The sequence below is a fragment of the Eucalyptus grandis genome, chromosome 8, assembly GCF_016545825.1.
Source record: "Eucalyptus grandis isolate ANBG69807.140 chromosome 8, ASM1654582v1, whole genome shotgun sequence".
Lineage (NCBI taxonomy): Eukaryota > Viridiplantae > Streptophyta > Magnoliopsida > Myrtales > Myrtaceae > Eucalyptus > Eucalyptus grandis.
Genome location: NC_052619.1, coordinates 11841584 through 11863238, shown reverse-complemented (window position 1 = coordinate 11863238; position 21655 = coordinate 11841584). Strand labels below are relative to the sequence as shown.

General features: G+C 40.3%; 2 protein-coding genes and 2 pseudogenes across 2 annotated transcripts; all 4 read left to right on the top strand.

Annotated features, from left to right (window-relative positions):
- Positions 1-871: 871 nt before the first annotated feature.
- Positions 872-1669, top strand: LOC104416297 (anti-H(O) lectin 1-like). The gene has a single exon (XM_039299587.1). It carries the CDS (start codon positions 872-874, stop codon positions 1667-1669), a length of 798 nt encoding a protein of 265 aa, XP_039155521.1.
- A 209-nt stretch (positions 1670-1878) lies between these two features.
- LOC120285928 lies at positions 1879-2849 on the top strand (annotated as a pseudogene).
- A 1382-nt stretch (positions 2850-4231) lies between these two features.
- Positions 4232-7604, top strand: LOC104416296 (annotated as a pseudogene).
- A 6772-nt stretch (positions 7605-14376) lies between these two features.
- Positions 14377-19751, top strand: LOC104416295 (serine carboxypeptidase-like 20). Its single transcript, XM_010027704.3, is given in 15 exon segments — positions 14377-14572; positions 14786-14931; positions 15649-15725; positions 16030-16152; positions 16262-16364; positions 16437-16474; positions 16580-16681; positions 16977-17057; positions 17155-17397; positions 17837-17902; positions 17989-18088; positions 18091-18109; positions 19112-19225; positions 19338-19383; positions 19493-19751. Coding segments are annotated over 15 exon segments (1485 nt in total). The 5' UTR covers positions 14377-14429; the 3' UTR covers positions 19577-19751.
- Positions 19752-21655: the final 1904 nt, after the last annotated feature.

Genomic DNA, 21655 nt, shown 5'->3' with positions numbered 1-21655 from the left:
AACTTTCATAGCAAAGCAAATCAAAGTAGATTAAAGGCCAGGATATTACAAAGCAAAGCCAAATTCAGAAAACAATAAGGATCAACAGAGCATTGGTAGGGTTAAGCTTACACTCATTCCATAAGAATGGATTGGACATGTCAAGTAAAATAATTGACAGCCGATCACCGTATCTTATATTATCGTTAGTGATAAGTACACATCGAGAATTCATTCTCCAATAACTACGGCGTTACCAGTTGGTGGTGCGCGCTTAGGTTTGACTTCCGCTGTACCATCGCCGTACGGAATAAACACAGATCTAATTTTTAGAAGAGTAAATCTTTGTAGTTTAGCGAGATGCTAGAGTTTCTGCAGTTATTTTTGAAACTAGAGACCGAGGACTTGTATATGGACAAAGCACGGGTATCGAATTCCTGAAAATATTACTAAAGTCTTAAATTTTGGGAAAGAAGAACTTGTAGATTAAGAACAAGATTAGAAGAGTTCAGACTCTCAAATATAAAATGATTAGGAGAAGAAAACACCTAGATTTAGATTGAGAGAAGAAAAAAAGAAGAAAAGAACAAAAAAACTTCATATAAAATCAACCCTGGATGGAGATGGAGGGGAGGGTGAGATTAGATCAAACTCTCCCCCTGATTGAAGGTGGAAGAAGACCATGGGGGAGAAAAGGAGAGGAAAAGACTTTGATTTGACTTAACCCCTTATGACTTGCTTAAATTGGAAACCATCAGCCGCTGAATATAAAGGAACTAAAGTTATAGTGTCCCTGAGAGGCTGTAAGAGATCACCTCTGGCAACTTCAGAAAACCTTGCCTTTTGTCAGAGGTTGAGCTTCACAGCCTGCCTATTGATCTTAGGTTGCAACATGGGAAAGCTTTTGCCTGTGGTGTTCATCTTCTTCTCCCTAATCACCCTGCCCAAAGCTTCAGCATCATCCGACAGCGTTTCCTTCAACTTCACAAATTTTGACCCCATTGACAATCGCGTGCTAGTGGAAGTAGAAGCGACTAAGGTGAATGGCGCCATCCAGCTCACTAACAACGAGGTTGATGTGAACCTCACCCACAGTACTGGTCGCGTAATATATTATCAACCGATACACCTTTGGGATAAGGACTCGGGCAACATGGCAGATTTCACGACTGAGTTTACGTTCACCATAAAATCCCGACGTGACGCATCGTATGCTGATGGATCGACTTTCTTTCTCGCTCCCAATGGATCTCAGATGCCAGTCAGGTCAGACGGACGGTTTCTAGCTCTTGTAAATAGCACAAGCTACGACCGCTCCATTGTGTTCGTTGCGGTGGAGTTTGACACGTTCTATGACCATTCCACAAATCCATGGGATCCTCCATGCGAACATATCGGTATTGATATAAACACTGTCAACTCTTCTTTCAATGTCTGTGTCGAGTGGTGGACGTACAATATTCTCTATGGTCGACCCCTTCATGCTCAAATTACGTTCGATTCTAGAACGCAAAATCTGAGCGTCCTCTTGATGGATGCTAGTGACCCGAGCTCCAGTCCTCATTCTTCCCGTCTTTTGGACCAAGTTTCTTTGAACCGTACCTTGCCAGAATGGGTGACTTTTGGTTTTACTGCTAGTAGTGGAGAGTTGCAAGAGATGCATACTCGAGTCATGGCAGTTTTCCTCTAGTCTACAAGTTAAAAGAACAGTGTCTAAGACGTGGCTATGGGTAGTACTAGGAATAATTGGCTTGTTGTCCCTTATAGCTTTTGTGGGTTTTAGTTGGTTTCTCTGCATGTCGAAAAAAAAAAGCGGAGGAAGATGATGATATGTTACCGGCCATCGATGAAGATTTCGACAAGATAACAGGACCGAAGAAGTTTTAGTATAAGCAGTTGATGCTGGCGACGAACAACTTCATGAATGAGCGATTACTTGGGGAAGTGGGGTTTGGACGAGTTTACGAGGGTTATCTTAGTGATTTGAAGTTGAGTGTTGCTGTCAAGAAGGTAATTCCCGAATCTAAACAAGGAATCAAGGAATACGCGACAGAAGTGACGACCATTAGCCAACTTAGGCACAAAAACTTGGTGCAGCTCAATGGCTGGTGCCACGAGAAGAAAGAACTCCTCCTTGTTTATGAATACATGGGAGTTTGGATTCGCATCTGTTCAAAGGGAGTAGCTTGTTGACTTGGGAGACAAGGTATAAGATCGCTCAAGACTTGGCCTCGGGGCTGTTGTACCTCCATGAAGAATGGGAAAAATGCGTGGTGCACAGGGGTATTAAATGTAGCAACGTCATGCTCGATTCGGAGTTTAATGCTAAGTTGGGGGACTTTGGCTTGGCAAGACTAGTCGATCGTGTTAAAGGGTTGCAAACGACTATATTGGCTGGTACTGTCGGCTACATCGCCCCTGAATGTGTTTATTCGGGCAAGACAAAGAAGGCATCGGATGTCTATAGCTTTGGGGTTGTCCTCTTGGAGATAGCGTGTGGAAGAAAAGTTGTTGAGCCGAGAGCAGTAGAAGATCAAGTCCACCTTGTGGATTGGGTTCGGGATCTGTATGGAACAGAGCAGTTGCTGGATGTCGTAGACTCGAGACTTGGTGGAAATTTTGACGAGAAAGAAGTGGAGTTCTTGATCAGGGTTGGGCTCTGGTGTACGTTGCTGGACTACACTCGTCGACCGTCCATGAGAGAAGTAAGTAGCGTTTTGAATTTCGAGGTCTCGCTTCCGGTCCCCCCACTGAGGTCGCCAGGTTCAACAGATCTTGCACCAGCACCAGCACCAGGATGTTATCGGCTATCAAAGCATGCGAGATCTCATCTAGCAGTGAAAGAAGTGGTTACCATACTGAGAGTTTGACTGCCGTAGCTTCTTCTGAGACAACTTCTTCAGCTTCTTCGGCATTACTGTGAAATGCTGTGTGAATTTTCGTGTTCCCGTCTACCATCATCTTGATTCCCCCCATTTTTTGCTTCGTATGAAATGCAAATTGTACTTTCAAACGATTGATTCTAGTTGATTTTAGTCATGAACACTAAGCTTGTACTTAGAAAGTTTCCATACTAACGATTCTCGTTGTTCTTATTACAAAACCATCACGTTTGAAATCCTGGAGCGGATTGAAGTACTTCTACCAGCTGTAATGCTATAACCACCCATACTTGTATGACGAGAAAACTTGGCTTAGGTAGGTCAATCTCAATCTTAGAACAATTTAAGTTACCCTTCCTTGAATTGATGCTCGAGTGAGTGACATGATGCACCCTCTTTCTCTCAGGGGCGGACGACACTGGTTTCGACTCCATGACTAGGAATTGCCGGCTTCAAGTGGTTGAAGGGAACAAGTCGATTCGACTCGTACTTTGTTTCTAAAAACGTCGAGTCTTGATCCACTAGAATGGTTCTGATCTACAAGAAATGCAACGATCTAATAGCAATTTTTTCTTCCACTATGAACTTCAGATAAGCGACAAATCGAAATACATTTGAATGTTATACTTACATGCACTAAATTAGTCGACTAAAGGACAGCTATATTCTTCAGATCATCTAACACCGATATGGTTGGCTTGATTGTCTAACAAGCCATTAATCTACCATTTTCATAATCTTGAGGGATTTGTATAAATCTTCTACATGGAATAAGAAATGTATAAACCGTCTTGTATATTGAAATGGATTCAAAAGAATCTATATTTTTTATTGAGATCTTAAATTCATGTCAGACTCACGTGTCAAAAATTTATGATGAACTTGATTGATGTCGATCCAAGTCTAGATAAATGTTTTTCCTTACATATTATATGAATCATCGATTACATGTGGTCCTACTATAAAATCTATGCGATCAAAACTTCCGATGGACATGATTTATATGATTTGAATCATACAATCTATTTTGTGTCATTTCTCACTCTTACAAGAATCCCTTTATCCCACGCTCCTATCAACACAGTTCACAGATCAATCCAATCCCAAATGGGAAAAAAAGAATTTCTTTGGCTTTTTCTGTTTCTTTTGGAATCTCTCTTTGGCTTCTAGTAATTCACTCCTCCTCAAAATTTCGTACAACCGAATCGGATTTGGCCCACAAATCCCGGAAAAAAATCCATGGCGTCTCTTTTCTTGGCACGGAATCTATCTGTATATAGTCTTTCTTCTTACATATCAGTCACTGTCCTTGTTTTTTTGGCGAATATTGAGGATCAATCCATCAGAAGGACCGAGGACAGGACATTTCCATGGCAAAGAGTGGTCTTGTCTTGTACGGAGGTACGCTGGTACTCTTATGTTGTTATTTTGTGTTGATTAGGTGCTTATCGGTAACCATTCAAACAGTACCTAATTATTATTTTTTGTTCTTAGGAATAGTTTGAGAATAGAATCGCGTTTGGTAAAATTTTTGTTCTCGGAGACAAATTTAGAGTAGAATCAAGAATAATTTTTTTTTTATTCTTGTTCCAAAAACAAAAAAAGAATAAAAAAAAGTGGTACTCTTCTTCCTCTCTCCCCTCCTTTGTTGTTGTTCACCACCGTCCACCGTTGTCCGCCTCGCCGTCGTATGCCGCCGTCGGCCGGTCGTCGACAACCAGTCCGGCGAGTTTGCTGGAGGCTCACCAGGCGAGGGTGAGATTTGGCGAGCTCACCGGAGGCAAGCCCAGCCACTGGCGAGGCTCGCCCAGCCCTGCCTGGCCATCAACAAGGCTCGGCCTCGCCAGATTTGGTGAGGCCGAGCCTCACCGGTGGCTGGGCTTGCCTAGACTATAATTAATGGTTCGGATCATATTGATCCACAAAGCTCTCTCAATCTATAAAAATATGGAAGAGAAAAACACTTACCTAGACTCTGGTTGGCATCAATCAAGTCCATCATAAATTTTGGTCACGTATTACTGACATATTTTAACTAAGATTGCTTCTTCTGATTTCTTGACATCATGGGTCTCCAAAATTATTTACTTGGATTCTCCTACTGGTGTTGGATTTTCATATTCTGAAATTCGAGCGACTACTATGCTGGTGATGTAAAGAGTGCTCTTGATTCTCATACATTTCTCCTGAAGGTACAATAACTAAAGTTGATCATAAGTATGACTGTCTCTCTCTCTCTCTCTCACATCAATTTGTGTCAACAAACATGTTTCGTCCTCAAGGTACAATAACTAAAGTTGATCATAAGTATGATTCTCTCTCTCTCTCTCTCATCAATTTGTCTCAACAAACATGTTGCGTTGTGAGTTAGTGGTTTGAGCTCTAGCCGGAGTTCCTTCCCAACCCATTCTTCGTACCTGGAGAGTCATATGCAGGGGTCTATGTGCCAACTCTCGCATTTGAAGTAGCGAAGGGTACGCATGCTTCCACTGTTTAGTACCTGATTTAGGATCAAAATTCAATCGCAAATATAAATCCTTTTGGCAGGTATTGATTCTGGAGTGAAGCCCGTTCTCAATTTCAAGGTACATTCTCAAGGAAATCAGATTGTCAGATCTGATCAAATGCTTATAATATAATTGAGTTTTTTTTTTTGGACAAATTACATAATTGTTTAAGAGGGATATCTTGTTGGTTATGGAGTCACTGATGAGGAATTTGACGGCAACGCTCTCGTTCCCTTTGCGCATGGGATGGGCCTGATCTCAGATGACCCGTTTGAGGTAGTAGAGCCTCTTTTCGCTACTGTTTTAGGCATAACATTCGAGCCTTTTCTTGTGAAGTTTTTTGTTGATAGCCCTTCTAGTGCCTCAGTATTTGCTTGCTCAATCTTCTTCCTAATGCTTGTGCTGTTGTTAATTTGTTCACAAGATTGTCGGTTTGGAGGGACAAGCCCTGCCTTATGCATCTGTCATGTGATTAAAGTAAATTGAGCAGCAAGACTGATAGTGCTATTTCGCAGGTGGCTAAGAGGGAATGCAAAGGGAATTACTATGAGCTGCGCACTCCAACTTGTGTGAGCAAACTCACAAAAGTTGATGAGGTGCGTGTGACAACTGCCCCTCTATTACACAGTCAACGACAGTGGATGATTTTGATAAAATTTCTCCTAACGCTCAAGAGTTTGGTCAATCCCAGTATATAAATGATTTAAACTTATATGACATCCCAGAACCATGCTATGATGGGTCATCAACATGGATGGTTACGGCTAATAATGATAGGTTAACTGCCAGCTTTAGGCGATTGGGAGAGACCGAGCGGCCTTTTCCAGTGAGAAAGAGGATGTTTGGCCGCGCCTGGCCTCTTAGAGCTCCCGTGAGGGATGGACCTGTTCCAACATGGTCACAGCTTCTCAACAGCATTGGCGTTCCATGTAATGTGTGTCCCCCTAGTTTGCATCTCTTTATCTTTAACCGTTTGTCCACTTTCATGAACTGTAAGTTTGCCCTGCCTAAAAGTCCTTCCTTAGAAACTATTTCTGCATAAAACCCTATTGCCTCACGTCGTTTTTGTTATCTTCTTGCAATTACTTTCGTTACATCAATCTGCGTCCATGCACATTGCTTGCGTTGTATTGTTGATCTATATGCTGTGCTATTTTCAGAATTATAACATGTTTATTATTGTCTGGTTCTTTCGGTAATTCATCCATTTCAGGTATGGTTGATTATTCTTCCATTGATCGGCTTATGCGGCACCCTCATTTAGGGGTTCTTGTTGATTGTCTTGTTTCCTCCATACCTTCTCCCCAATATTTCATTCGATAACCTCTTAAGAATTCTAAACTTGTAACATCGATCCCGGGTCCTACTATGTAATTGGGTCCCGCTCTAGCGCGGACGAATCGCCATCTCAGCCACGGTCTTTTTTTCCCTCACGGCTTTAAAACGCGTTACACAGATTAAATGGACTAAAGCCTTATAAGCTAACCAAGACCTCTCTTTTTAAGTGATGTGGGACAAAAAAGCTAACCAAGACCTCCCTCTTTAGCGATGTGGGACAAGAGAGGAGGCTGTCACAGAACTACGTACGCATTTCCAGGATGATAGAGTTGCGACCGCTTGGCTGGATAATAAAGATGTTCGGAAAGCGATTCATGCGGAAGAGGTGTGGTTTTTCAAGTATCATTAATTACTTTGCCACTTTCCTTTTCTTTTTGATTTATTACTTTTATTTTCCTTCAACTACGAACAGCAAAGCGTGGTGGGCGCTTGGGAGTTATGCACAGACATAATTTCGTATGATCGTGATGCTGGAAGCATGATTAATTACCACAAAAACCTCACTGCTAGAGGGTATCGGGCACTCATATACAGGCAGAAAGCCAACTTACTGCAATTTTGACATGTTGCCGCAGATGTATGAGTGAACTTTTCGGCCAATTTCATGTTATTAACTATGCGAAGCGATGAAATTTCTCTTCTTCAGCTGCTGATGAGATTTGCAACTATTTTGCTTGTGGCATTGGTGATCATGATATGTGCGTTCGGTAGCGAAGCTTGGATGAGGTCTATGGGGTATAAAATCGTGGATGAGTGGCGGCCTTGGACTTCTAATGAACAAGTTGCCGGCTATTTTAGCACGACATGCGCTGGCCTTCACAGTTATGTAACTCCCGATATAACTGCACATGAGATCTTGGTAAAAGATAAGAAAATTTTGCAATTCAAAGAAAGCTAAATTTGATAATCAACTCAAATCGGAGTTGCTAATAAAGTGACTTAACTAAAGAAGAGCTGGCAATTCACTATACTTTTTTTTTTTTTAAGGTTGGTAATTTCGAAAAAAAAATTGGTAAATTCAAAGCGTTGCTAAGGCTTGCAAAGAAAAATTCTTAAACAATATTAAAAGTTGGAAACTGTTAAAAAAAAGGTTAAATGTTGGTAATTAACTCAAATGGAGTTGGTAACTCAATGCTATAAGATAACTTGATGAGGTAAACGTCGGTGAGTCATACTAATTTAGTTCGTTATCTTTAATAAAGTTAAGTTAACTGAGAAAAATAAAAATCGGTAACTCAAAAGAAAAGCTGGTAAGTTAAAAAGACCCTTGAAGTTAGTAACTAACTACATGAGAATTGGTGACTCATACTAGTTGGTAATTCAATTCGAAAAAGGTAGGTAAATCACTCTAATTTTTCACAAATTGGTAAGTTTGTGAAAAAATTGTGAGTTCACAAACTACAAAAGAGAGTTAATAACATCGTGATAGTGTCGGTAGTTACCAACAAGTTACCCGAAGAAAATCATAACTTTTTTTTTTTTTTTGTACCAAAAGTTTTTGACACTAATCAACACCTATTCAGGGGAAAAAAAAAGGACTAGTGCCGAATTTATTATCGATGACACTCGGTGACACAGTTCCTATGTGGTTATGAAAGAACACAATGGATACTTGAAGTCCTCCATGGAAAACGTCTCCTGGTAATTTTGTTTACATATAGAGCACGTCGATTCCGACTTCTTGATTAATTCATGGAAAGCCATGGTACTTAATGCAAACCGATCTCCAAGCAAGCCATTGAAAACCTCGTATACGTACTTGATCATTCTCTTAACTTCGATGGGGAAAAGTGTCAAAAATTTCTAAACCTATTAAATTGGTGCTAATTTAGTCATTGTTTCGTCGGAATCTAATTGATGATGAAACATCTTCTCCAAAAGTCATTTTTTGAATTTTGATGAGAGGAGACGGGTTTTGTGGCAATTCCAAATAGAAAATATTCAGGCGAACAAGAAAGGATGGTAAACCTTTATTTTGAACTCCAAACCAAATTGTACATATGCTGGAATTCAATCAACAATAAGGCTTGAAAATACAACCATTTCAATAGCAATACATGTGCACAAACTTTGTTGGAATTTAATCAATGACAAGGCTTGAGAATGTGCAAGGATGTAACACCGGATTTAATTGACGGTGTGACACCCATGATAGAGATGCACGTTGAAACTGAATCAACGACAAAGCATTGGGATAAACATACGTGTCGGAATTTAATCGACAAAACGAATTGGAAAGCTATAACTAAGGAAAAATAAAGTGGGAGAATTACCAAAGAAGTCCTAAACCTATTGTAATTGTGCCAATTCAATCCTAAACTTTTTTTTTAGCCAATTTAGTCCTAAACCTTTTAAAGTTGTGTCAATTCAGTCCATCTGGCCAAAATTGGCCGGCCGGTGCTGACGTGGCATTTTTAAATATTTTTTTGAATTTTTAAATTTTTTTCGAATTTTTTAATTCTTTTTTTTTCCCATCATCTTCTTCACCTCCTGGCCGGCCGGAGGCGAGGGCCGGCGAGGCTCGCCCCCCGCCGGCCGAAGGCAAGGGCTGGCGAGGGCGAGGCCCCGCCATATTTGGCGAGGTCAGCCTCGCCGGCCAATGGCGAGGCTCGCCCCCCGTTGGCCGGAGGCAAGGGCCGGCGAGGGCGAGGCCCCGCCAAATCTGGCGAGGTCAGCCTCGCCGGCCGTTGGCGAGGGCGAGGCCCCGCCAGATCTGGCGAGCTCAGCCTCGCCGGCCACTGGCGAGGGCAAGGCCCCACCAGATCCGGCGAGCTCGGCCCTCGCCAAGGTTGGGGCGGAGACGGGGAGGGAGAGAGAGACCTGGAAGAGAAGAAGCGGCGGAGCGGGGGAGGCGGTCGACCGGGCGGGGAGAGGGAATCGGGGGGAGGCGGAGCCGACTTGAGGAGACGACCGGACGCCCTCGCGCGCCGCGACGAAGAAGACGAGTCCCTCTGCCGAATTCCCCCTGATTCGCCCCACCAGAACGAACGGCTCGGCTTGATTCCGACCGCCACGAAGCTCTTAGATTCCGTCAGCCGAACCTCGGCGTCAATGGCGGCGTCCGCTTGCAACCGAGCGATGCAGCGAGCTTCGACGTCCCTCGGACCGGCCCTCAGATTGGGCGTCCGATCGTCTCCCTCGCTCGCTTCGCCTCCCGATTCCCTCTCCCCGCCCGGTCGACCGCCTCCCGCCTCCGCCCCCCGGCCTTGGCGAGGGCCGAGCTCGCCGGATCGGCGAGGCCTCACCCTCGCCCGGCGGCGGCGAGGCCGACCTTGCCGGATCGGCGGGGCCTCGCCCTCGCCCGGCCTTTGCCTCCGGCCGGCGGGGCGAGCCTCGCCATTGGCGGCGAGGCGACTCGCCACCCTCGCCTCCCGGCCGGCGCCCGGCCCGGCCAGGAGGCGAAGAAGATGATGGAAAAAAAAAAAGAATTAAAAAATTCCAAAAAAAATATTAAAAATTCGAAAAAAAAAAAATTAAAAAAATTTAAAAATGTCACGTCAGCGTTCGCGGTCCATGTCGGCGCCGGCCGGCCAATTTTGGCCGAATGGACTGAATTGACACAACTGTAAAAGGTTTAGGACTAAATTGGCCAAAAAAAAGAAGTTTAGGACTGAATTGGCACAATTGCAATAGGTTTAGGACTTTTTTGGTAATTCTCCCAAAATAAAGTACAGGAAAGTAAAGATAATAAAGATTACAATGTGATTGTCCAAAGGTCTCTTCCAATTGATAGATTTTGATAATTATAGACCTTCTATCATAACCGTTTGAGAGTAGTTTCTTCATAGTTGAATTATAGTTTGACACTTTAAAAAAATAATGGTCCCATATTCTCATGTTGTCAACTCTCTTCAAAATAGTAGGCTTATCTTCAAGGAGTTGTTTATTTCCCATGTTGTCAATTCCCTTCAAAATAGCAGCCTTATCTCCAAGGAGTTTTTCTTTTTCCATGTTATCAATTCCCTTCAAAATAGCAATCTCATTCTCCATTTTTACCTAACTATTCTCCATAATATCCTTAATGGATTTACACACACCTGAGCCTTAGATGCAATCTTTTGAATCTATCATCAACATAAAATATCGACCAATCTTCAATCTATTAAATTGGCTTCCTCTATGGATGATTAAATGTACCCGGATAGTATATTCTCCATTCTTTTCCCTTTTTTCTTCGTTAATTTTGATAGTTGTATATGAGGTTGTGGAGTCCACTTTTGTTACTTTTGAATGATCATTGCATATCGATAACAACTAAATATCAAGCACTTTTGGGTGTCAACAGTCCTAAACCTTTTAATGGTGCCAATTTAGTCATAAACTCTTTGACTTGGGCCAATTAAGTCATAAACTCTTTAATAGTGTCAATTTAGTCCTAAACCTTTTGAATTAGTGTCACTTTAGTTCTAAACATTTTGACTTGATACCAATTTAGTTCTCTAGGCTAATTTTGGCTCGATATTGTTGACGTGGACGTCGGCTAGCTTACGTGGCATTGTCAACGCGACGTGCATAATTTTTAATAATATTTTGAAATTTTATTATTTTCCTGATTTTTTTTCTCTCCTTTCTTCTTCTTCTTCCTTCTACCAGTGAATGGCCATCGGCCACGGGCCACATTCGAGTGGACTAGCCTCGTCGGATATGGCTTGGGTGAGGATGAGCTTTGGTGAGGGCTCCCCTTGCCATGGCTACACGAGGCCAGTCCACTTGGCCATGGTCGATGGCCGGCCACTCTTAGAAGGAAGAAGAAGAAAAATGGAGAGGATAAAGAGAAAGAAAAAAGAATAAAAATTCAAAAATTATTTAAAATATTATTAAAAATTATCCATATTAACATCGATAGTACCACATAAGTCGGCCAATATCCATGTTAGTAAAATCCGATCAAAATTAGCTAGAAGGACTGAATTAACATTGATTCAAAACGTTAAAGACTAAAATGACACCATTAAAAGGTTTAGAATTGAATTGGCATTAAGTCAAAATGTTTAGAACTAAATTGATATAAATATAATAGGTTTATGACTTTTTTTATGCTTTTCCCAAATGTGTCGCTTTGATTGAATGCAAAATGGACATAGAGTGCAAAATTTGCAAGAAAGCTTCTTCTTGTGAACTCGCCTTATGTTTAGGCACTCCTCAATGGTGAGTATGGTGGCCGGTTCGACTAGTTGGCCACAAAGGTTCCACTCATCATCAGACTCACTAAGTTGCTTCGATCGATAAGAGAGTGTTGGCTTCAAGTAGAGAAGAGAGGAAATCTGCTTTGCCCTGTGTGTTGAGAGCAAAGAAGAGGATGAACTCATTGCTTTGCCACAGTTTTTTAAACCTCCTTGCTTAGACACTTCATTTTTTTTTGTGTTTTGATCATACCATCCCTTGTGGAGCTTGCCATTTCTAGTACAAATCTTTTATTATTATTTAGTGAACGCCTTTTGTTTTATTTTTTTTAATTTTTTTCTTGCAGATCTCACTTCCCCTTTTTTTTTCCATGCCTTTGTTTTCTCTCTTGTTTTCTCATTGGTCATTCTTTTCTTTCTAGGCCACCCACTCCTCCTTTTTAACTCAGGATAAGTGCAATATAAATCCTAAAACTTATTACGAAAATGCAATTGAGTTCTAAAACTTACAAAAAGTGCAACCAAGTTCTAAAACTTGTCAAATTATTTCAATCAAGTCCTAAATTTAACACAATCAAACTAACTAACGAAAAATGCTGACATGGTGGGGATGTGACATTTTAAATAAAATTTCATTTTCCACTTGGCTTTTTTAAAATTATTTTTATTCAAAATTAGATTTAAAAATTAAAAAGAAAATAAAGAATTTATTTTAAAAAATTGTTTAAAAAGAATAAGGTAGCTCCTCCTCGCCGTCATCACCGCCACCCATCGCTGGCCCCTTGGTGATGGGCATTGGCAGTGGAGGAGGAGGAGCTGCCATTTTTTATGTTTTTTTTTTTATACAATTTTTTAAAAATAAATTTTAACTTTTCTTTTTAGTTTTTAAATCTATTTTTTTAAAATTGAATAAAAAATAATTACAAAAGTCATGAAAATGAAAATTTATTTAAAATACCACGTTCGCGTCACGTTAACATTTTCTGTTAGTAAGTTTGACGGTGTTAATTTTAGGACTCGATTGAAATAATTTGACAAGTTTTAGGACTTGATTACACTTTTTGTAAATTTTAGGATTTAATTGCATTTTCGTGACAAGTTTTATGACTTTTATTGCATTTATTCCTTATTTTTTTATATATAAAAGAAGCATTGCTTCTTTCTCTTCATATATATATATATATATATATATATATATATATATATATATTTCTCTCCTCTTCTTGCACATGTCGGTACCTAGAGAAATGAAGAGATGTCTCTACCATGTGTAGGCATAAAAGTTGAAGGCAATAGACAAATAATTTTCTTTTAGGTAATATGAAGTGGTATTCAAATTAGCGATTTAATTTAATTGCAATTTTTAGTGTTATATCCGAGTGTTGAAGTAAGTAGTACTTTTGGAGATTATGATGTAGGAAAGATTTGTGGAGGAAGAAGAGCAAGGAGCAGGAGGTGTAGAAAGAAGAGAATGGCTTATAAGAGAGAAAAACAAAAAGACAGATTTGCAAGAATAGAGAACTGAGACGTGTGGAAAGAAAGAAGAAAAGGAAAGCAAGACTCATGAAAAAAAAAAAAAAAAAAAAAAAAAGCTTTGACAAATAATAAAAAAGATTATTTTTGTAAAGTTAACATCAAAAGTGATGTGTCCATAAGGGATAATACGAACAAAACACCGAAAATTGAAGTGTCCAGGTTAGGAGGAGTGGAAAAAGCACTACCTTTTATTAATCCATATTTTCTAGATCAAAATTATTTGAATCATTAATAATGTGATCACACCGTAAAATCCACATGATCACAATTCAAATGTACTTGGTTCACATGGTATCTAATCATGCAATTTTTACTGTGAATCACGAAATTCAAATGTAAAGAAAAAGAAAACTTGGTTCACATGGTATCTAATCATGCAATTTTTACTGTGAAACTGTGCGGGTTGGTCCTCGGTCTTGAGAGTTTTTTTCGTATATTATATTATATTATAATTCTTTTATATATTCAAACTAAGTAAAACGAGTAAAAATCCGCTCATCAAAGTCACGCATCTAATTCCCGTGTTCAGATTCCAAACAAAAAGGAAAAAGTCCAAAAATCGTGCTTCCTTCCTCGTCATTCTGTCTTCTTTGTTCTTCAATTTGGGCAAAGCGAACAGTCCGCACACTAGACGCCATATTAAATTTGCACTCTTCGGAAAAAGCTTTTCTATGTTTGGGCAATCAAAGATTTTTACAGGATTTCCATTCGGGTCCAATAACAACAGGACACAGAGGTAGGATCATTCCCAAAAAGCTGGCTCTTCTTATTTAACCACTCAGCCCCGGGAAAGGAAATGAACTCTCCAGACGGCAGCTCCAGTTGTCAGTTTGAATGGGATTGCCATAAGCCCTACCCTGGCTTAGCCTGTCCTCCCCATCATTCCTTATAAGAAACGACCCTCCAAGGCAAGTTGCGCGTGCATACCATATATGGTGTCACTTTCCTTGACTAGGAATTTTTCTGTGTAAACAGTCTTTTATTCCTAGAAATCAATCACTGTTCATGCTTTGGCGAGATTTTGAAGATCAAATTGTCCAGAGGACTGAGGACAGTACATCTCCATGGCAAAGGGCGGTCTTGTCTTGTACAGTGCGCTGGTTCTCTGGTGTTGTAGCTTTGTGTTGACTCAATGTGCTCCTAAAAGGGCTCGGGTTCATCACCTTCCTGGATTCAATGGCTCTTTCCCTTCCGAACACTATTCTGGGTACATCTCTTTATCCTGATTTACACCCAACCGTCGCTGCTTTACGTCATTTATTAAGGCCTAGTGTCTTTGACTGTTTTTTTTTGGTGAGGAGTGTCTTTGACTGTTGATATCAAGTAGTAGATAAAATCTGTGTTCATTGGTTCCGGAGTTTGGTACTCTTGTCTTGGGTCTACTCATAATTTTTGTCTTATATTCGGGTTTTGGACGAAGGTATGTGACGATTGATCTGCACCATGGCAAGCGCTTATTCTACTATTTTGTGACATCGGAAGGGAACCCTTCAAAGGATCCGGTGGTTCTGTGGCTAAATGGAGGACCGGGATGTTCGAGCTTTGATGGTTTCGTGTATGAGCATGGTATAGTCATTTTGTTATCCACACTCATGTTGAGTCGTTTTGTTAAGATTTGACTTTTCATATTGCCAGCAACCGTAGTAGAATCGCTAGTCTGCCCGGGATTTCTAGACCATGAGCTTCACTGGAATTTGGTTATTGTTTTGATAAGTTCACAGGTTGATGATGGGTAAAAGTTGTCTAACTGGCGTTGGAGATGGTGATCTGATTACCCCATCTCTCTTCATTTCTACTTGTCTTTTGCACATCTCATCATATTGTGCAGTTTCAGTTCTGTGTTCACTACTAAACGCAACACAGCGAGCTTTCTATTTATCGCACTGAAGGTCTCTGGAGCGACATCTTGAATGAAAGACTCCGAAATTGTGGTTATATGAAGTTGTCATCTTAAGCAAAATTTTAGAATGTAAGACTTTGTTTTAGAAAGACTTGAACTTGACCACACAACTGGCGTTGGAGATGGTGATCTGATTACCCCATCTCTCTTCATTTCTACTTGTCTTTTGCACATCTCATCATAATGTGCAGTTTCAGTTCTGTGTTCACTACTAAACGCAACACAGCGAGCTTTCTATTTATCGCACTGAAGGTCTCTGGAGCGACATCTTGAATGAAAGACTCCGAAATTGTGGTTATATGAAGTTGTCATCTTAAGCAAAATTTTAGAATGTAAGACTTTGTTTTAGAAAGACTTGAACTTGACCACACAACGTTCTGCAGGACCTTTCAATTTTGAAGCCGCAAAGACCCAGAAAAGCCTACCGCGACTGCATTTGAATCCCTACAGCTGGTCCAAGGTTGAAACCTAATCATAGATTGGTAAAATGGGTTTTTGATAATATAGAAAAAAAATTCGAAACCCATCAATGGGCAGCTGAGTTAGTTGGCTTTGAGCACTTCACTGTAGAAGGGTCGAAACTCCGTAACTGCTAACACGTCTTAAGTGGGGGCCATGGTGATGGGGTCCTATGCGGGCTCAGCAGATCTTGGGCATAAAAAAAAAGATCTGAAGCAGCTGAACATGAGATAATATTCATCTTGTCAACTATCAATGACATGTTTTAACTAAGATTTGCTTCCTCTGATTTCTCAACATCATAGGTCTCCAACATTATTTACTTGGACTCTCCTGCCGGTGTTGGATTATCGTATTCTGGAAATTCGAGCGACTACCGTACAGGTGACTTCCAGACTGCTCACGATTCTCATACATTTCTCCTCAAGGTACGATAACTAAAGTTGATCATACGTATGATGTCCTCTCTCTCTCTCTCTCTCTCTCTCTCTCTGCTCTAATCGGTTTGTCTTGACAACATGTTGCATTGTGAATCAGTGGTTTCACATCTACCCAGAGTTCCTTCCCAACCCATTCTTCGTAGCTGGAGAGTCATTTGCGGGGATCTATGTGCCAACTCTTGCATCTGAAGTAGCGAACGGTACGCACGCTTGCAATTTTTAGTACCCGATTTAGGATTAAAATCTAATTGCAAATATAAATCCTCTGGCAGTTATTGATACTGGAGTGAAGCCCGTTCTCAATCTCAAGGTACATTCTCTAGGCAATCAGATTGTCAAATTTGATCAAATGCTTCTAATATAATTGAGTATTTTTTTTCCTTTTTGGGGTCAAATAATATGTTTGAGTTGACAGGGTTATATTATTGGTAATGGAGTCACTGATGAAAAATTTGACGGCAACGCTCTCGTTCCCTTCGCGCATGGGATGGGCCTGATCTCGAACGACCTGTTTGAGGTAGAGTAGAGCCTCTTTTTGCGGCTTCTTAAGGCATAGATAGCGAGCATTTTCTTGGGAAGCTTTTTGTTGATAGCCCTTCTCGTGCCTCAGTAATTGCTTACTCAATCTTCTTCCTAATGCTTGTGCTGTTGTTTCCTTGTTCACATGAATGTCGGTTTCGAGAGCTAAGGCTAATCTTGTCCCCTGGAGACCACTAACCGACCAACAATATCGGAAGGGACAAGAAGTGCCTAATGCATCTGTCATGTGATTAAAATAATTCAGCAGCAAAACTGATAATGCTATTTGGCAGGGGACTAAGAGGGAATGCAAAGGGAAGTACTATGAGCCGCGCAGTTCAACTTGTGAGAGCAAAATGGTAGAAGTTCATGAGGTCCGTGTGACAACTGCCCCTTTATTATATACTAACGCAGATAGCAGATGATTTTGATAAAATCTCTCCTAACACTCGAGGGATCGATCTATCCCAGGATATAAAGGATGTAAACATATATGACATCCTGGAACCATGTTACCATGGGCCATCAACATGGAAAGTTACGGCTAATAATGAAAGGTTACCTCCTAGCTTTAGGCGACTGGGAGAGACTGAGCGGCCTCTTCCTGTGAGAAATAGGATGTTTGGCCGTGCCTGGCCTCTTGGAGCTCCCGTGAGGGATGGACCTGTTCCAACATGGCCGCAGCTTCTCAGCAGCAACAGCGTTCCATGTACTGTAAGTCCCCCGCACAGAATCACTTTATTGTCGATTCTTTTGTCCACTTTCATGAACCGTAAGTTTGCATTGCTATAAACGCCCTTACTTGGAAACTATTTCTGTTCAAAACTCTATTGCCCCATGTTGCTTTAGTTGTCTTATTGCAACTGCTTTCATTACATGAATCTGCGTCCATGTACATTGCTTGTGTTGTATTGTTGATCTATATGCTGTACTGCTTTCCATTTTCTAACATGTTTTTTTATTATTTAGTTCTTTCCGTAACTTGTCCCTTCAGGTACAGTTGATTATTGTTCCATTAATTGGTTTATGTTGCACCCTCATATAGGGGGTCGTTGAATCATTTTGCTCCCTCCCTACCTTCTTCTTCCCAGTATCTATATCTTATTTCACTTGATAACCAGTTAAGAATTCTGAACTACATACGCATTTCCAGAGTGATGAAGTTGCGAGCGCGTGGCTGAATGATAAAGAAGTCAGGAAAGCGATACATGCGGAAGTGGTGTGGCTTTGCAAATATCATTAATTACTTGCAGCTTTTCATTTCCCTGTGATTTCTTACTTATATGGTCCTTGAACTTCAAACAGCAAAGCGTGACAGGCGATTGGAACTTATGCACAGGCAGACTCTTTTACAATCATGATGCTGGAAGCATGATTAAGTATCACAAAAACCTCACTGCTAGGGGTATCGAGCGCTCATATTCAGGTAGAAAACCACCTTAATGCAATTTTATATCAGTGCTTCATCAGCTTATTATAAGATGGTTACCTAAAAGCTTTTGTATTAGAATGGTTGTCTTTCGATAAGTTGTCATATTTATTGCTTTCAGATAGTGGAAATATGGTCTGAAATATATTTAAGCAAGAGAGATAAATTATCTGGCAAGATGACTAAATCCCTACCTACTAACTCGAGTGGTTTATCCCGTTTAGTTTCACACCCTACCCCCAATCCACCCAGGGTCAAGCCTCAGGTAGGAGTATTCACAACCTCTCTCCAACTTTCGAGTTGTCGCTCCTCATCCTTGTAAAATGCTTTTCTACACCCAAATAGAATGCTGACATTGAAAGATTTCCCGGCAGGCCACTTTTTCCTTTTGCCTGTGTATAAGAAAGCTAGGTCCAGAAGATATAAATGCTAGGTCTAGGCCAAAGCAAATATTCGAAATTCAGACACACTGATAGTAAGGCATAATAGGAAAAGTCTCAACATCAAATTTAAAGATCCAGGTCGATTTGTTTGCTTGAGACACTGATTTAGAGGAAAGTCTAGAGCAATTCTACTATATTAAATGCCTTTCTTGCAATTAAATTCATCCACATGAAATGCTCTGACCGCACCTAATCAGGAGATTATTGGCGTCGATGGTGTAAATTGAATTTTGGAGATAATTGAAGAAAACTACAGAGGTTACAGAACCTCCATAGGAGGCTTTTTGTGAAAGTTTACTTCACCAAAAAAAAAAAAGCACATGTGAAAGTAACAAGAAAACTACTCTGAATGCTTTTGAACTAATTTCTTTATACATGTGAGTCTGTCCCTGATTCCTGGTCCTGTTTCCTCCTCTACACCATGGAGATATTATGATATGTAGCTGCTGATGTATCAGTGAACTTTTGGCCAACTTGAGGTTGTCAATACCACTAAGTGATAAAGTTTCTCTTCTTCAGCTACTGATGGGATTTGCAACTGTTTTGCTTGTGACAGTGGTGATCATGATATGTGCATTCCCTTCACCGGTTCCCAAGCTTGGACAAGGTCTATGGGTTATAAAATCGTGGATGAGTGGCGACCTTGGATGTCTAATGAACAAGTTGCCGGGTATTTTAGCATGACCCTACACAGTCTGTAAAATCTACGTTTTAAAATATAGAGCCATTATTGTGAACTCAGGGTTTGTGATTTTTTCTTTTTTTTACTTAATTGGTTGCAGGTACATTCAAGGATATGATCACAACCTCACCTTCTTAACCATCAAGGTCTGCAAGAAATGTGCTTTGCATATGTGTTCTCCTGCAGTATGTTAATGAGCAGTAACGATAATTGACTTACACTTACGTGTATTTCTTTTGGTTTTCATTGGTGCAGGGAGCTGGACATACGGTCCCTGAATACAAACCTCGAGAGGCATTGCATTTCTACAGCCGTTTTCTAAGAGGAAAGCGGATATGAAGAAAAGCTTGCTTTCCGATGCTGATAATTGCAGAACGGAGAGGAAAGAGATTGAGATTGCAGAAATTCTTTCTTTCATATTGCACTTTTCTCCTTTCACCCGGTATGAACTTTGAGGACTTTGATAATTTGATGAACGTAAAGATGTCACTAGAACATTAATAATGATGCAGAGGCTCAACTTCTTTTCAGTTCCCGACGTCAAAATGCTCGACTGTTGTTGTTCCTGTGAAGCGCACTGATCTTTGAACCACGAAAGTATTGAATGGACCTGAAACAAAACTGGTCTCGAATAGATTGACGCGCGCTACTCTGCTTGCATTGTTTTGGCAGTGCATTTAGTGAGCTAAGTATGAAGAAGATTAGCGCAATGTGAGTTCAAAATGGAGCGTAACTACAAATTTACGACTTTAAAATGGAAGGAAAAAAATGCGAATGCTTGACGCGGTCACTAAGCGTCCATCTCACTGCTTGGCGCATAAGCTGGACTTCCTGGCAAAGTAACTCCCGACACTGCAAATGCGATCTTGGTAAATTTGAAGTGCAGCTTAATAAAGGTATATAAAAAAGAGTGAAAGATCAGAAAACTTGGTAATAAAAAGAAAATCAAACTCGGTAAGTGGCACAAATCAAAGTTGCTAATCCAAAATTAGTAGGTGACTCGACTGAACAAAAGTTGACAATTCACTGTAGTTAAGGTTGGTAATATCTAGAAAAAGATTGGTAAATTTAAAGCGATGCTAAGACCTTCAAAAAAAATTCTTGAACAATACTAATAATTGAAAATCGGAGAAATTCATTTTTTAACTAATTACAATGAGAGTTGGTAACTCAATATTATGAGGTAATTTAATAGGAGAATAGTTGGCAGGTCATGTTGTTTTTAGTTTGGTAATCTCTAAAAAGAGTATATAATTAAAATAGGTTGTTGACCAAGACAAATAAAAATTGGTAACTCACGAGAAAAGTTGGTAAGTTAAGAAAGAAAATTGAAGTTTATAAAAATGTTAACTTATTGTTGAGGCATGATCTGGAAATGTAATTGGACAAAATTAATAAAACTCTCTTAGTAATGATCCCAGAAGTGAAACAACCCGATTTAATCTACAACTTTAGACCAATTAGTCTATTTAGTGATTCTTACAAAATTCTCACCAAAGTGATCATGAATAGACTAAAGGAAGTGCCTCCACAACTTGTCTCGTTTAATTATACATCATCATCCTTGCAATTGTTGTGGAATGGCAACACTATAGAGAAATTCTTTCCAAGTAAGGAATAAGTCAAGGAGATGCTCTTCCACCAAACATCTTTCTATTAAGCATGGAAGTGTTATCTTATCTCATAAATTTTTTTTTTGGGTAAATGGTAAGAATATATAGAGCTTTAACCAACAATTACAAAAAATCTGATGTCACAAAATTTGCACTCAACAAAACAATAAGTCAGAGTGAGTGGAAGGGCGCCGAATGCAAAAGAGGATCGCAAGAGTGAGCCTAAGGAAGTAGAAACAACCAAAACAATGGCAAAAGAAAAGGAAGCAACGGGAGGCCACTAAAGACTAGATGAACCACAATCTACGCCTGCATCCGCCAACGACAAAAGTGATGAACCGTCAAGGAAGCAGCTGCATAGAGGAAGAGTATCTAGACAACAAGCACCACTAGGGCCCTGCAGAAATAGAAGAGTCCCCATCTGAAAAAATGATTGGATCCATACTCTAGCTACGCTATAGCCTTGTCTTTGACGAATTTGATGAGTTGATTCTTCACCATTGGAATGGATAAGCTCCGCTCTCTAAAGAGGATGTTGTTCTTGTGTTTCCAAATAAAATAACAAAGAGCACCAAAAGATAAGCAAGCAATGTACTTGTAGAAGTCTTTGCCCATAAGGAAGGAGGTGGCCCAATTGAGGTTCTCAACCCACGACCTGTTATCTTATCTCATTAATGATGCAATAAAATCAAAACAGTGGAACCCTTTTTGCTTTCGAAGTAATAGACAACAAATTTCTCCTCTAATGTTTGCGAATAATCTCCTGTTACTGGCGGAGGCTTCGAGAGATCGAATGGATGTCATA